Here is a 17,396-nt window from a genome sequence, read left to right as displayed (position 1 = left end):
GCTTTAGGATATTTTTTTAAGGTGAGTCGTATCGCAACAAAAATCACTGGAAAATTAGGGCCAGTTGCACTAACCACAATTGAGGGATGGATCAACGTTACTTAGCAGTGAACCATAAAATTTTCCATACAATAAAATTTAGCGCCCGTTTTACTGAAAGTGAATGCAGACGGTTTGGTGCAATCGTAGACGGATTATATTTGCGTAACATGCTGCTACAAAGTACCTACTACGAATCTTACACATGATTAATGTATATTCTCCAAAAATATTCTGTTACTTATACCTACCTATTTTTTACAGAAACGGCCACTCTTGTTCAACACATAGACGAGCTAACTTCAGCTTCTATAGCTAAAACCGTCGAGGTTCTCTCGAAAGTCATTGATGTCAGTGAACTCAAAGAGTCAATAGCGGTTGCGAATGAATTAAAGGACAGTTTTATTGAAGTTGAGAAAGCCAAAGCAGAAGAAGTTTCAAAAGAACAAGCCAAATTGGTTGAAAAACTTCAAGGAGCTTTAGAAGCTTTTCAAACTATTGTTATAGAAAATACTGAAAATATTGCTCAAAATTTGGATGTAAACGAATGGGCCAAAGTAAGCGAAGTTGTAACACATTTACAAGATGATTTGGCTAGAGCAACTATTACGGGTTAGTGTTCAGTATTTTTATTAAATTTAAGTTCCGATGACAAGTATGCGTTTCAGAAAATAAAATAATTTTAATTCATAAGCGAAACCGTCTTTTAAACTTTAAATTGAAAGACATCTTATCACCTCGAGGGTGGTTCGAATCGGATTCCTTTCTACCAAGGCTGAGCTATTAAAACCCTATTTTATCGAAAGAAAATATTTTTGATTTTTCAGAACCAACGACAGAAATGGCAGGAGAATCAATGCACCACCTCGAAACCTTACTCCAAGAGGTCACCGACAAAATCGGAACCACGGAGCGATCTTCAGACGACACAGAATCATTACGTGATAATCTCGACGAGATCCAAACCGTTATCATTAAGCTGAAGAGAGATTATGATGGTGCATCGAATGACACGCTCAATGAAACTCTAGAGGATTTAGAGTGCAGTGTGAGGAGTGTCCAACTGCAGATCACTGAGGACAGCCCACCGGAGCTGTTGCAAGAAGCTTGTGCAACATTACAATTGTTGGTTAATAACATGAGTGCTACAGAGGATATTACAGGTATTTTTCTATTGAAATGAATAGTAAAGCGTCCAAAATCTTTCAAAACATCTTTTGTGCAGAACTACAAATATATCTGTTAAAAATAGTTTTGTACTAGGGGAGAGACGGTTATATCACACCAATTTTTACTTGAACGTGGATATTATGTTTAAATAATATGAAAACGAGTATTTTGGGATTAAATTAACATAGCCAAGGTGTACTTTTTCGAAGAGACTATCATTAGTACTATAGCCGACGAGTTAGTCAAATCGTACCATCAACTAATTGTATTAATGAAGCATTCTGTACATTATAATTGCTTAGTTCAGGTTTAAATACCAAATTGCAAGATAGGTACTGCCATCGCACTGATATAATTACAATTCATAAATACTTGGTCGTTTTGAACGTCAATACGAGTCTATAATACGATGAATGAAACGACTACGTTTAAAAAAAATACATAACAGTTATAAACTTAGACACCTTTTGAAACCGACGAATTAAAACCCTGTTTATTTGTAGCTAAATACCGTTGATTGCATACTTTAAACTTATGTACACTACAAGTAATGCAAAATCACATCAAATCCGACGTAAAACACACATTTTCTTTCTTTCATTTGTGTTTAGTCGTACTATGCCATTTCTGATTCAGATTACTGCTAGTGGATTGTTTGGTGCCTCAGGTCAGGTGTAATTAAATTGGGTTTTTAATAGGAAATCTACACATGTACTACTTATACAGTGATATAATATAGCCGACTTGCCTATAAATATTTTAGCTTATCTTAATATGTGGTGTTTGATTTAAATATTAATAAATACTTCATTTTTTTAAACAGGTACCGTAGTAAAGGAAGTGAAAACAGATAGTTTACTAGAAAAATGTTCTGATGAAACTGAGGCAACGGTAAAGTTACTAAACATTGCAATTGAAAATAAAGATTTGAGAAAAATAGTGGAAAACCTTAATATTCTTAGAGATATCATGCAACTTCTCAGAAACAATTTCCTAAAAGACGCAGACACTTTAATTGACAAAGGCGTTGAAGTCATACAAAGTTTAGATCAGGTAGAAGAGAAAGTGTTTGCTTTAGAAAAAGATATAGTTGATATACCAGAAGCGGTAAAAGAGAGTATATTTAATGCGGTACATTCTGTATATGGCAGTATATCTAACATGAGGAGTACTGTTCAAAGTATACAGAAGAGATACATGCATGACAACTACGGCAAACCATCTGAAAGTATTTTGAAAGCAATAAAGAATGTACAAAATAAGGACTACAAAAACTTTTCGAAGTCCCTTCGAAAAGTTCTGAATCACTTTGAAGATATCAAGTTTTATATTAACTTGGATAAAACTGCAAGATTACCGAGTGACGCTGCATTTACCAAAATTATTCTTAATGAATTAAAGTTAACTATTAATGAAACTGTTAAACCACATTCCATATCCAGTCCAGAGGTTGCTATAACTGTCTTAACAGCTATTAAACGCATAGAATCAAATCTTAATAAGATAGAGTCCTTGACTACTTTAGAAGTAAAACAAAAAATACCAATTTTTAAAGAAATAGCAACACTTCTACTAAAAATGACTGATGCAATTGCTAAATCTTCTGAGAAAGAAGATATTGTTTTAGAAGACAGCGCAGATGTTAAAACTGATGTTGAAACTCACGAAAAAGTTGAAGTAACACAATCGAATGACCTAGAAGATAATAAATTGGCTGACACTGTGCAATTATTAGAAAGTACTACAGAAGAATTAAAGGTTTTAGATCAGCAAATAGATCATTCGGCAATTAGAAATGAAGCGGAAGCTCTAGTAAGTGAAACAATTGACTCCTCAAGTGAGTTAAAAATGACTGCGGAAATAGTCACCGAAGCAAAGACAGATACCACAACAACAGATAAAATTACTACGGAGGAAAGTATCGATGAAAACCTCAAAGAGGTTTCAAAAGACAGCGAACAGGAAGATACTGCAACTCTGGCAAGTAAAGGCGAAAAACCTCAAAAAGCTGATCTTTCTGTAAAACAAGAGTTGACGCCGACAGTTGAGCCTCAGCCAAGTACATCAAAACAGGAAGACATGGAATCAGTATTATCAATCGGTAAAGAAGAACCAAGTGTAAAACAAGAACCGGCTGCTAGTTTTGAATCAAGTGAAAATAAAACTCAACAAGCCAGTCTTAAGGTGGACGAAAGCATAAAGAAAGACCATTTGGAAGAGATTCTGAAACCAGAAGATAAGGGAATCAAAATAGAACAAAAGGCAGATGTGTTAGACAAGAAAGAAGAAGAACCAAAAGCAGAAACACAAGAACCAGTAATATCTAAAAAGATCAAAAGCTTAAAGCCAAAGAAAGACGAAGAAACGCAAACAGATGATGAAGAAGAGGTAATAAAAGATTTAACCAAGAAAGCCCAAGAGACAAAAATACAAAAGTCGAAAACAGATCAAGATGTCGAAAAAGCTTCGTCTGAAGAAGCACCTGATTCCGAGCTACAGGTGAGCACCTTGGACAAATTAAAAGATATAGAAGTCTCTATTAAAAACGAACAAGAGGATATTAAAGGTTTTCTTCAAGAACATAAACCAATCACAGAAAACGAGGAGGTTGTAGTAAAGCAAAAGTCCGAACAAGAAGAAAAAGACAATAAGGTAGGATTATTACAAGAAGAACAATTGAAAAATCAGAAAGATAATATTTCAGCTCAGGAAGAACGAGAAACACAACAGGATAAGGAAGAAACACAGAAGAAAGTTGACATTGTAGCTCAAAAAGAAGTAAAAGATAGTGAGCTTAAGGAATCACTAGAAAAGAAAGCTTCAGCTTCAGCTTCAGAAGAAGAAAAAGAGCCTAATTTTAAAGAAGACCAACAAAGCAAAGAGTTTGAGCAGATAGAAGAGAGGATTCAACCAGCACAGGTAGTTAAAGAAACTACTTCCAAAGAAGAAACAAGAGAAGATTTAAAAGCAGAAGAAAGGAAAACCTTGCACGAAGAATTTAGAGAAACGGACACTAAGATAGAACAGGAAAACAAAGAAGCTAAGGATGAATTAGATAAAGTTGATCATGCTAAACCTAAAGAAATGAAAGGTATGCAAACTGAGGAACAAGAAGTAGATAAGGCTGACCTTGACAAACAAGATGAAAAAGAAGCAAAATTGAAACAAATAGCAGAAGCAAAAGAGACTCTGCTTAAGAAACAAGAAGAAGAAGAAGAAGCTAAACTTAAGGCAAAACAAGAAAAGAAAGAAGCTAAGCTTAAAAAAATACAAGAAGACAAAGATGCTAAGCTTAAAAAAGAACAGGAACAAAAAGATGCTAAAGTTAAACAAGAACAAAAAGAGAATGAAGCGCGACTTAAACGAGAGCAAGATGAAAAGGAAGCAAAGCTTAGGACCGAAGAAGAAGAAGAACAAAAGCAGGCCACAATTAAGAAAGAACAAGAGAAAATTGATGCTAAACTTAAACAAGAAGAAAAAGACGCTCAGCCTACAGAAGAGCATGGAAACACTGAAGTGAGCCTTAGGAAAGAGCAAGAAAATAAAGAAGCTACACTCAAACAGAAACAAGAGAGAGATGAAAAGACTGAATTACGAGAAGACAAACTTAAGGAAAAACAAGAGGATCATGAGGCTACTCCGAAACAGAGACAGCACGGGCATGTAACTGACCTTAAGTCCGAAGGATCAGAAGAGGCTAAGCTCAAGAAAGAACACGAAGAAAATATTAAAATTGAACAAGAAAGTGATGAAACTTCTGTTCAAAAAGAAATGAAGGAGCAAAACGAAAAGCTCCAAATAGAAGAAGAGATAAGAGATGATAAACTCAAGAAAGAACAGGAGGAAAAAGATTCCGTGGTTAAAGCAGAACAAGAAACAATTGAAGCTGCTGTCAAAAAAGACATGAAGGAGAAACAAACCGAGCCAAAACTAAAAGAGAAAGAAGAAAAAGAGGCTAAGCTCAAAAGAGAACAGGACGAGATAGCTAAAATTGAACAAGAAAAGAATGAGGCTGTTGTCAGGAAAGAAAAGGAGGAGCAAGAAGCTAAGCTTAAAGTAGAGGAAGAAAAGAAAGAGGCTAACCTCAAAAAAGAACAAAAGAAAAAAGATGCAATGGTTAAAGCGGAAGAAGATGGTAAGCTGACAAAAGAATTAGAAGAACATGATGCTAAACCCAAAGAAGATCAAGAAAAGGAAGAAGCTTCTCTTAAGAACGAAGTGATGAAAAAGGAAAGTCAGCTTAAACAAGTAAACGAAGCACAAGAATCACTTAATAAAGATACACAGGAGAAAATGCCTGGCCTCAAAGAAGAGCAAAAGACGAGAGATGAGCAGAATCAGGTAATAAAGGTAAGTTGTACCTTGTTAATTGTTACAAACGACAAATAGCTTTTCTCAAACATGCAATGAAACATCGTCCTTATGTGCGTCAAAACAGGCTTCAAAGTATCACGTTTCGGGTGGAGCAACTCGAGAGAACTGTAAAGGAATTTCATACGAAATTGAAGGCCTAGGCCGGGAAGTAATTTTTTTTCAATTTTAATGTAAACATGGCGTCTGTGTTCATGAACAGGCTAAACAGCTGAACTATATTTTTAAATTTTTTTCTAGTGGCTGAATGGTTATCGGACCAAAAATATCCGCGTTAACGCCTATTACACACGAACTGATATTAAGTATACTAATCTGTATAGCCCGCTCCATACTACGCGGCGCGAAGCCGCGAACGCGAGTGTGGAGTCGATTTCGCTGATTAGCGAATGCTCGTGCGAATGGGGCCTAAGTCACCAGAGCCCATGGACAATATTTAAAATCCTCTGCATTTATAGTTTGTCAAAGGACTGTCTCATTTCAAACATAGACAGAGAGAATCATACTATCTTTGTCTTACACTAGTACTAGCACCCAAAAGAAAAGGATCAGTATAGTAATTTTTTTTGTTCTTATTTACTGACAATTTGGTTTGACCTACTATATCAGGTTGTGTATAATAACCCTAATAAGGTCTATTCGAACACTACACACGTGAAATACGCACACCTTCCATAAAAAAAAACATTATGTAGGGATTGGAGGGAAAATTAAAAAACTTTTGTCGAGTAGCTGGATTTTATATTTGTGATTGATATTTAAAAATAAAATTTCAATGTGAGTTCCGATGATAAAAGCAACGAAGAAATTAATTGTACTCCGTCGCAATTGAGGGCGGAGGCAGAATTAGCAATTAATAACTTGTTTGCCGCCAAAGTCGAAGGAAAAAATTTTTTTTTTTTTGAGTGGTGTATTTCTTTATTTCATTGCATATGTTTGAGAAAAGCACTATACATGCCTTGCCGTGAAAAGGGCTTGCCGGCTTCGTATCACTATCCGGCCTCCCTACGGTCGGCCGTCTATACCTACTCAGCCGGCAAGCCCTTTCCCGGCGCCTGCAGTAATGTACTATTGTCGTCGTATGTAGTAATGTTTACATAACCTTGGAATTGGTTCCAATCATAACCAATACTTTACATTAACTGTCAAGGCAAAATAATCTGTCTCAGCCAATTTAGATAAGTAAATCACATGAACGTCTTCAGCAGCGGAGTTGAAGCATTTGCTGTGGTCGAAACCGGTCGGGAGAGAGTATATATAGTAAATCTAATGAAAAGTAAACACGGATATTATATCCACTGGTGAATCAAAACATACAAGGTGAATCAACTATTTCTTGACACTCGTTGCCTTGGTTACATTCCCCTGGGCCACACCTAAATTAAAACCTAGGTTTTATGGTATTACATTAATTTTTGTAACAATAATTTACTTTTATAAACCCTTCCCACAATGGGCCATCTACTGTAAGCATATCAGTCAAACCAGGCCACAGTTCTTCTAGCTGTGCTAATATTCTCCCCTGGCTGACGAGACAGAATAAAAAAAAAGTATTTATTCAGTTACAAACATTATTAAAAGTCAATGCAAAATACAAGTTGCCTCTTTTTAAGTATGGAAATACCTGAATTAAGGGAAGAAACTTGTTTTTTTTCTGACCTTTATTATTAAGTTTGATATCTCTATTATATTCTACTTAAATAAAAATGTTTTTAAACAGAATTGTTACGAGTATTGCATCAAAAAATTGCACTGTAAGGTTATAATTTACATTAAATAAAATGACGATTTGAAAGTGCTTGTTGCTAGGCTACTTAAGCGTACTCTTTTTTTATGATCTATAGGCAGGCGTTTGACCACGATCCCACCTAATGGTAAGACTCGAACCAATCGAATAAATAACATTTTGACTTTGGCTTTGCAGGAGGAGAAAGAGTGTATTCTCGAAAAGAAGGATGATTCTGAGCGTGAAGCAGCTCAGGATAACACAGAAGCCAAGGTTGAGGATCAAATACATAAAGATACATTGCTTCAAGAAAAAACAGAAACAAGAAAGGGAGAAGCTGAACTTAAAACACAGGAAAAAGAGAAGGATATCACGTCTGAAACGGATCAAGAGAAAAGAGATGCTATACTGAAGCAAGAAGAAAGAGAGGCACAGCTTAAGAACGATCAGGAGGAAAATGACGCCAATCTTAGGACCGAAGAAGAAGAAAAACAGGCTAGGCTTAGAAAAGAACAAGAAGAATATGTTTCAAAATTAAAGAAAGAACAGGAAGAGAAAGAGGTTCAGATCAAGAAAGACCAAGAGGAAAGAGAAGCTCAACTCAAGAAAGAACAAGAAGAGCAAGAAATAAAACTGAAACAAATACAAGAAGCTAAAGAGGCTTTACTTAAGAAACAAGAAGAAGAAAAAGAAGCTAAACTTAAGGCAAAACAAGAGAAGAAAGACGCCAAGCTTAAAAAAATACAAGAAGACAAAATAGCTAAGATTAAAAAGGAACAAGAAGAAAAAGATGCTAAACTTAAACAAGAACAGGAAGAGAAAGAGGCGCAACTCAAAAAAGAAGCGGAAGCTAAACTTAAGGCTGAACAAGAGGAGAAAGAAGCAGTCATTAAAGAACAAGAACAAATAAAAGCTAAGATTAAGAAAGAACAAGAGGAAAAAGAAGCTAAACTTAAGTTCGAGGAAGAAAAGAAAGAAGCTTCCCTTAAGAAAGAACGAGAGGAGAAGGAAGCTAAGCTTAAAGCAGAAAAAGAAGAAAATGAGGCGAAGCTTAGGAAAGAACAACATGAAAAGGATGCTAAACTTAAGTTAGAGGAAGAAAAGAAAGAAGCTACTCTTAAAGCAGAACAAGAAGAAAAGGATGCTAAGCTCAAAAAGGAACAGGCGGACAAGGATGCTAAACTTAAAGCGGAGGAGGAAAAGAAAGAAGCTACTCTTAAGAATGAACGAGAGGAGAAGGAAGCTAAGCTTAAAGCAGAACAAGAAGAAAAGGATGCTAAGCTCAAAAAGGAACAGGCGGACAAGGATGCTAAACTTAAAGCGGAGGATGAAAAGAAAGAAGCTTCTCGTAAGAAAGAACAAGAGGAGAAGGAAATTAAGCTTAAAGCAGAAAAAGAAGTAAAGGATGCTAAGCTTAAAAAGGAACAAGCGGAAAATGATGCCAAAATTAAAGTAGAGGAAGAAAGGAAAGACGCTGCTCTGAAGAAAGAACAAGAAGAGAAGGAAGCAGAACAAACACAGAAAGAGGCTCAGCTCAAAAAGGAAAAGGAGGAAAATGATGCTAGTCTTAAATTAGAACTAGAATTGAGAGAAGCAAAACTTAAGAAAGAACAAGAAGAAGAGGATGCGAAACTGAAAGCAAAACTAGAACGGAAGAAAGCTAAGCTAGAAAAAATACAAAAAGATAAAGAGGCAAAGCTCAAGAAGGAACAAGAAGAAAAGGATGCTAAACTTAAGCAAGAACAAGAGGAGAGGGAGGTTGAGCTTAAAAAAGAACGAGACGAAAAGGAAGCCTTATTAAAGCCGGAACAAGAAGAGAAAACAGCAACGGTTAAGAAAAACAAAGAGGAACAAGAAGACAAAGTAATAAAAGAACAAAAGGAGGAAACTAAAGTCAAAAAAGAAAAATCCGAAACAGAAAAACTTAACGAAAAACGCACGGAAAAGAAACGTGAAAAAATGGAAGAAGAGAACACTATTAAAATGGGTACTAAAACTGCCCAAGAAGAGATCGATGAGAGATCTAAAATCGAAAAAGATATAAACAAGAGAAAAGCGAGTGCTTCCAAAGATGACGAAAAACCGATGCTCTCGGACACATACAAGACAAAGGATGAAAAGTTGAAAAAAGGTGAAAGTGAAATCGATATTCAAAGGAAAAGAAGGACTTCGATCGACAAGGATAAGGGAGAGACTAGAACCAGAGACACTCGTCGTGAAAATGGGGATATGTATAGAGAATCACAGAGAGGTGATATTAGCTCGTACAGAGAGAGGAAAGTAGACAGTAGGTTTAAATCAGACTCACATCAACAAAGGCATGATGAAAAGCGTACATTTGTAGACTATAGCGCCAAAGACTATACCTCAGAAACTCGCTTACAATATCACAGAGATGATGAGAAACGTAGATTCGTCGATCATAGTTCTAGAGACTACACCTCCGAGTTTGCAAGACCATCTAGCTACAGAGAAAAAACTTATGAACCTGATAATTTCCATCTCGACACAGTTGGTAAAGGGATGACTATATACAAAGCACAAAATTTAGTGTTAGATGCAGAACTACGTTCAGGACCTCTTCCAGATTTGCGTTCATCTGTACCCCGTCTTGATTCTCGAAGAAGCGAACCTACAGACAGAAGAACAGACTTGAAACACAAAACGAAAGCAGTTAGTGAAGCAAGAAGTGTTTTATCAGAAAAACGCTCAAGCATGCCTCGAGATGTGAGAAGAAAGCCCGTGTTTTCTACTTATTTGACTGACAGAACTGCCGTGGAAGGCTCTAGAGTGAAATTAACATGTAGCGTTCTTTCGTCCGCCGAACCTTCCATCACTTGGTACAAAAATGGCGTGATGATTGATAATAAACTAAAGTATAGAACCAAGTTTGTAGATGGTCTTGTTACTTTGGAAGTTCTGAATGCAGTACCAGCGGATTCGGCAGAATATAACTGTACGGTGGAGAACGAGAATGGATCCGTCAGTAGTACGGCTACTTTGAAAGTGTATCCCAGTTTCGAGGCGTCGCCGATACCGCCGACTTTCACAAGATCAATCAGAGGTAAGTGTTATAATGAAAACCCGATTTTTAACATATATCAGTACCAAATGAAAACCTTTGAAAGCAATTATTAACAAGTTATTAATACGTAAATATGTAAATATTTATTCATTCATTGATATAACAATATAAATATAGGTAAGCAATATAAAATAGTAAATAGAAAGTCCATGCATAGTTCGTAATCAGCAATGCAGGCTTCTTCAAGTGGTCACAAAAGCAAATCAGCTACAGGCTTCGTCATCTTACTTACAAATGATAATACATAATCTGCAACAGGCTTTGTCAACCTTAACCACTAAATTAAATTAGGCTATGGTGCCACCCCGGACCGTAGCCGGCCCAAAAGTCCCCATGACACTGGCAGCGCTGCCCCGTTGAATTGCTAAGGAGATCTGTTGGACCAGGTACGATCCGGAGCGAGGATCGCAACCCCTATCTCTCAGTCGCCGACCCAATTCCCACACAAACTTCTTAGCCTCCGCACCCCAAGGTCCCGCTGTTTCCACCGCAACTGGTATAAAATCATACATTGGTTCCAAGGCAGAGTACTTCGTAATATGTAAATTAACTATTGATTTAAGATACTTATAAGATTAACATAATAGGGATATATTTAGATATGTACATATCAATTACAAACCATATCATACATTTTTTAACTAAAATTGTGTGCCTATAATAATATTGTGTATCTTTAACTATTCCATATCTGTTTCTCAGACACGTACCACCTCGCCGAAAACGAGCTGGTCCTGGAATGCCGCATCCGCGGACAGCCGCTCCCCACCATAACCTGGCTGAAAGACGACCGACCAATCACCGACGACCGTTACCAGGCCTACTACCTCGCCGACGGAGTCTGCCGGATAGCTATAAGTCATCCGATACCGGAGGATAGCGGGAAATATACATGTAAAGCGGAGAGTTCAGTCTGGTGCGATCAGATCACGCATGTCGTCAGTTTCACTGGTAAGATTTTACATTTTACTCTGTGTGTATATTTATTTCGTGAATGCCCCACCATAACCTGGCTGAAAGACGACCGACCAATCACCGACGACCGTTACCAGGCCTACTAGCTCGCCGACGGAGTCTGCCGGATAGCTATAAGTCGTCCGGTACCGGACCGGATAGAAGCATTTTCTAGAAAATGAACGATTACTGATGGTGATAAGTAGCTCGTTTAATCGCAAAGAGAAGGCAATATTTTGATAAACACCATGTACCGACAAAGATAAATCTGTTGTGAGTTAGTGTAGTGAGCAAGAGCCGACCAAATCTATAGAAATGCATTGAAAGGGTCGAGAGCATTGCTTAGGTTTACCCATTAGGCCAAGTTTTAGTTAGGTTTGGTGTTGCAAGCTAAGCAAGTCTCGCATTTGGCGATAAAATTTGAAATATCTTTGTACATTCCTGGCCAACTATATACTATTCAATTAAACAAAATGAAAAAAAAAAGATGGTTTAGACACTTGTTTTAGTCACTCGCGCGACATGTTTCGGAGAGCCTAGGCAATACACGGTCGTCGTGAACGCTGCTCGCACTATTAGTGCTTGAGAAAGGAGACCTCGGCTCTCCGAAACATATCGCGCGAGTGACTAAAACAAGTGAGTCTAAACCGTAAAATGATTTAATGTTATAATGTCTCACAACAGTTTAAATTCGAAAAAAAGATGGTATGATAAAGTAAGTAAGTAACTTAAATATTCTTTATTGCACCAAAATAAAGATTAATAGTTTTAGAGAAAGGTCGTATACTTTAGAATTCGGTTTTTTTCCGGCGGAACCACTGGGAATTTTTCAACTAAACTTGGCACAATTGTACTACTAGATGCAAAGTAACTATAGAAAAAAAACCAGCCCTTAATCATAAAGGGCATTTTTTCTTCCCTTTTCCTGCTACGGCCCTTCGTTTGGGAAATGCTGCATTAAGTCATTATCATTGAAATACATTTCCATTTCAAGAATAAACAAATAATAAAATTTAAGCTCATTTAGACTTATAAATGTTAGTCACAGAAAAATATATTATCCGATAAAAGTCTGTATAAAAAGTATCTACTAATTAAGGATAATTAATACATTTTGTAAGACTTTATTCCTCCATAAACAGTGTGTAAATTAAATACGGGCGAATATTTAGACGGTGGTTATAGCATAGGACCTTAGAAGTATATTGAGATTAATTCAAAATAATTCGGGCCGCAATGTAAAGCAACACACAAGTTTATGTCTTGTAATGTTTTCAGTACATTGCTGCTCGGTAAATTTTCAAAAATTAATTACGGGGTCATAAATGTACTCTAAGAACAAATTAAATTATTTTCTATGAAAATATTTTAATTTGTGTTTTCAGTACATTGCTGCTCGGTAAATTTTCAAAAATTAATTACGGGGTCATAAATGTACTCTAAGAACAAATTAAATTATTTTTTATGAAAATATTTTAATTTGTGTTTTTTCAAGTAGACACAGTACTATTTAAACTATAAACTGAAATAAATGTCATATACGAAGGAAAAAATGACCAAAGCCTCCAGTGTCCAGAGCTGATTCAGCGCGAGCGATTCAGCGAGTTGATTCAGTTAGAAGGTCGAGCCATACATGTTCTACCTTAGAGATGGCCAGGGGGCGCCACAAGCCTTCGGGAAATTGTCATATACTTGGAAATTTCGACCCATGCCACCGTGACCGGATAGCCGAGCGGTTCAGGCACCTGTCCGGTAAACGGGGGACGCTGGTTCAGTTCCAGCTCTGGACACTGGAGGCTTTGGTCATTTTTTCCTTCGTATATGACATTTATTTCAGTTTAATTAACTGTAACTTAAAAAAAACTCCTGAATTAATGAAAATGATTAGACGTATAAATTATATATATCGGGTTTATCGCCCGTATTGGATTTACACACTGTATATATTCTTTAAAGACCTTCCAATTCTTCCATTGCGTATTCAAGGAGTTATTTATAGAAAATCAGATTTAATTATTTTCTCCGATTGATCCCTTATTTAAATGTGAAAGCATTTACTAATTAAAATAAAAAAGTTTGGACGCGAATATCTTAACGGCTTTGTTTACTGAGAGGTTTGATGACGGTTTTATACAGTGTCTTTGTTTCGATTACGGATTTCATTTCATTTTAATTTCTGCTTGGTCAATGCACTCAAAAAGGCCTACAACACCACAATAATAATAATAAGTTTATTTTGGCGAAGACGCATACGGCCTCCCTGATGGTAAGCAGTCTCCATAGCCTATGACATCTGCAACTCCAGAGGAGTATCATGATTCATGCGCGTAGCCGACCCTAACACTCCGCACCCTTGTTGAGCTCTGGCAACCTTACTCACCGCCAGGAACACAACACTATGAGTTGGGTCTAGTGTTATTGTCTAGTGTGTTTCGATCATTAAGAGTCCCCGGCAAGCTTGGTTCTTCATACAAACGTAGTATAAGCAAAGATAGATATAACTCCGTAATAGATGGATACAGTCTAAGGAAAAAACGTGCCTCGAAAATCAAGAAAATTTGATTCTCGTTCAGAGGGCGCTACTAGTTTTGGCCTACAGTCGTATAGATGGCGTTGACGGTTTCGTTTGTTATTTTAAGTGAAAGAACATGGGTCAAAATCATAAAAATAATTAATGCAAATAAAAAAAATCATTTATCTATATTTAAATACATTCTATCGTATTTTTATAAATCTTCATTTTTAGTTTAAAGTGTGTCGACAGATGGCAGTGAATTTACTGGGGTTACAAAATTTACTATGACAGTAACGCTCTAGTATCAGTTACTCTATGGTATAAGGTATATCTAGGTCTGTAATTAGTTTATGTAGCTTCAGATACCGTAGTAAAGAAATACAGCGAATTTAAGTTTTTCATGCCTAAAGGCCTGAGGCCTGTAAAATGCAGTACCCCTCTACAGATTGCAGGAGTGTACAGGCTGGACTGTGAGTGTGGCCTATCATATGTCGGGCAGACGAAACGGAGCATTTCCACTCGGGTGAAGGAACACATAACTGATGTCAAGCACCGTCGACCTAGGTCTGCAGTCTGTGAGCATGTCATGGATAAAGCTAGTCACTTAATAAAGTTTTATAAGCCTCTGGTTCTTGCCAAGGAGAAGCGATACATACCCAGAATGCTGCACGAGGCCATTGAGATTAAGAAATATCCAAACTTTAATAGGGAAGATGGCTTTTCTCTACCACCAGCTTGGGATCCTGTAGGCCATCTGATAAAGGAACAAGCGACACATAGGCTGTGAGACCTTTGTGTTAGATGATGTTGGGCATTTTGAGTATATTTTTTTTTGAAAAGATGTATGTATGTATTCCGGTCCCATATTGGATTCCCCTCCTACAATTTAGGAGTGAATTAAATCTCGGGTCAGAGGTGTAGGCTTGAATCCGGCGTAGCTTTATCGCGTATCTTTACTTGATCGCGTATATATATATCTTTACTTGAAAAATAGTTGTATTGTATAACTAGCCTTATGAACCGATTTTGCATGTACAACCAGCCTTAAAGTTTATAGTCTATGATGGTTCATTATTTTTGTATGTGGGTATTTTTGCACTTTGTAGTTTTTCCTTAGTCACCCGTTGACCACGAACGCTGTAACGGCCCGGCCACGACATCGCGTGGCAGCGGCAGCGGCGAGCGGCGGCCATAGGTGGGAACGAAAGGTCCGATCGCTGTGTCTCGCTCCAACCTATGGCCGCCGCTCGCCACTGCCGCCGCCGCGCGAAGTCGTGGCCGGGTCGTAAAGGGTTCGAAACGTCGGGATGTATTATAAATTCAATATACGCGATATAATCCGTTTTCATAGTTTTATTTCATGATAAATTTACGTTTACGTTAATAATAATCGTTTACAGTTAGCATTTTCCTCGCGTTTGTGTGATGAAAAATGTTGTGTTTCACTCGGTAGCAAAGTTTGTTTAACCCTCGTGCCTTGAACCACTCGTTCAAGATTCCACTTTTCGAATCAGCGTTACACTCGTGGTTTAATTTTGGAATCTTTCGCTTGCTTGGGTATCAAAGTTAGCACGAGGGCGAGGAACTAAACATTTTCCCCTTGTAAAACAAAAAACTATTTTTCAGGTAAACAGACTCGTCTAAGCCCCAACATCCAGACAATCGAGCGTTCCCGCTTCACACGCCAAGCCATGGAGTCCCGCCGTCCCCATTTCACCAACGTACTCACCGACTACAAAGTTTCTCGAGGGGGCACGATAGGCCTCCAAGTCGAAATCCGAGGATGCCCTACAAGAGTTGAATGGCTCAGAGAAGGGAAATCTGTCACAGATGTGTACAGACACGCTAAGACTTATGTGGAGCAAGGATTATATACGCTAGCTTTGTCTGATGTCACCGAAAAGGAGACGGGTCTGTATACGTGCAGAGCGTGGAGTACGCATGGGAATGTGGATATGAATGCAGCGATAACAGTGGTGCATTCTGAATCAGATGGAAAACCGGCTATCATTGTTGGGAGACCTGAAAAGGATGTGTTGATATCGGTGGGAGAGGATTTGAATATTTCTTTTAGGGTGCAAGGGGAACCGAAGCCTAAAGGTAATTCAAAGATATTTATAGTTTTGGTGTGATTCTAGCTGTCACTTGTCTTCTTTTGCAATGTCATTTTTTTTACCAAGATTTTTATTTAACTTGCAATGTTTTGTATTGTATGTTCGGGTCAAATCTGGCAAGCTACTCGTACTCGTAAATTAATTAGACCCACTTCCCATTATTCGATCTGAAACTTCACACACACACACATATGTTAGTTGGGTGACAATGCAATATTATGGTACCATCGTGCTGATCTGATGATGGAGAAATGAGGTTGCTGTAGGAACTCTGTGATAAGTAAAACAACGCAACCTCAGGATTGTGTTTGGGTTTGTTTTACTCGATAAGTTTTAGTCGCCTGTCGAAAGAAGTCAGCGATAAAAGCTTGCATAGTATGAATTCTCTCAAATGATTTTTACGCCTAAGACCCTAATCTGTTAAACAAAAGCCATTGTTACTTTTGTGTGAGCGGTCGGCCATTGTGTCTAAGCGCGTGCCACAGCAACAATGTCGTTTAAATAGCGGCTGTATCGTGGTTCATATTAGTACATTATTACGTAGATTTGAACTTTAAAACCACCACGATACAGCCGCTATTTAAACATTGATGCTTTGGCACGCGCTCAGACACAATGGCAGACCGCTCAAATAAAAGAAACAATGGCTTTTGTTTAACCTATTAGTGCCAATAAATTTAAACTGTACTTGTTGGCAGTTGTCTTCATGAAAGGCACCCGCGACATCACCAACAGCCAACGAGTCTGCAAAATGACGTCCGATGACTACGTCAAGTTTACCGTCAAGAGGTCCGTGGTGTCCGATGCTGGCACGTACTGCATATTCGCGAGGAACGCGTACGGGTGTGATCGCGCGTTTGTCACAGTTGTGGTAAGTTTACTAGCAATAAGAATCTTACTAGTTACTATTACGGCCGGATATTAAAATAAGGGCCGGATACCTGATGCAATGACTTACTATCCGGCCGGATACCGGATAGTGACCTACTATCCGGCCGTACCGGATAGTAACTGCATGATTTCGGAGTAAACAAATTGGATTGACACGGTCATAATCGTACCTGTTTATTATTTTAAAACAATTTTAACATTCCGCTCAGCACCCGCACTCATTTCGAACCCAGAAATGAGTGCGTGAACCACCACGAAACAGGTCAAAACCTGCACAATGCGCACCTGAAAACCCGAAATGTAGGTATAGTTCCGCCGGCCGAATATTCGGCGGCCAGATACCGAATATTCGGCCGATGGTCAGGCCGAACATCCGGTACCCGGCCACACAACTATCCGTTGCATCTCTAGTGAAGACCTATCAGTTAAGACCGACCGCCTAAATGCTCTTTCGTCGCTTCTAACTCTTTCGTTTGCACACGTACTCCACCTACAGGTAGGTAGAGCAGAAGGAGTGAAGCTTTTCCTCTC

General features: G+C 37.9%; 1 protein-coding gene across 1 annotated transcript in view; it reads left to right on the top strand.

Moving 5' to 3' along the window:
• LOC134754461 (titin homolog) overlaps positions 1-17,396 on the top strand; it is a 105,366-nt gene that overhangs the window by 53,106 nt on the left and 34,864 nt on the right. Inside the window, exons 17-23 of the mRNA XM_063690795.1 lie at positions 304-651; positions 867-1,202; positions 2,033-5,559; positions 7,505-10,370; positions 11,094-11,342; positions 15,487-15,960; positions 16,673-16,845. Coding sequence (XP_063546865.1) covers positions 304-651; positions 867-1,202; positions 2,033-5,559; positions 7,505-10,370; positions 11,094-11,342; positions 15,487-15,960; positions 16,673-16,845 — 7,973 coding nt within the window. The remainder of the gene's footprint in view (positions 1-303; positions 652-866; positions 1,203-2,032; positions 5,560-7,504; positions 10,371-11,093; positions 11,343-15,486; positions 15,961-16,672; positions 16,846-17,396) is intronic.

The sequence above is a fragment of the Cydia strobilella genome, chromosome Z, assembly GCF_947568885.1.
Source record: "Cydia strobilella chromosome Z, ilCydStro3.1, whole genome shotgun sequence".
NCBI classification, from domain to species: Eukaryota; Metazoa; Arthropoda; class Insecta; order Lepidoptera; family Tortricidae; genus Cydia; species Cydia strobilella.
Note: the sequence above shows the minus strand (reverse complement) of the source record. Positions and strands in the feature narration are given on the sequence as shown.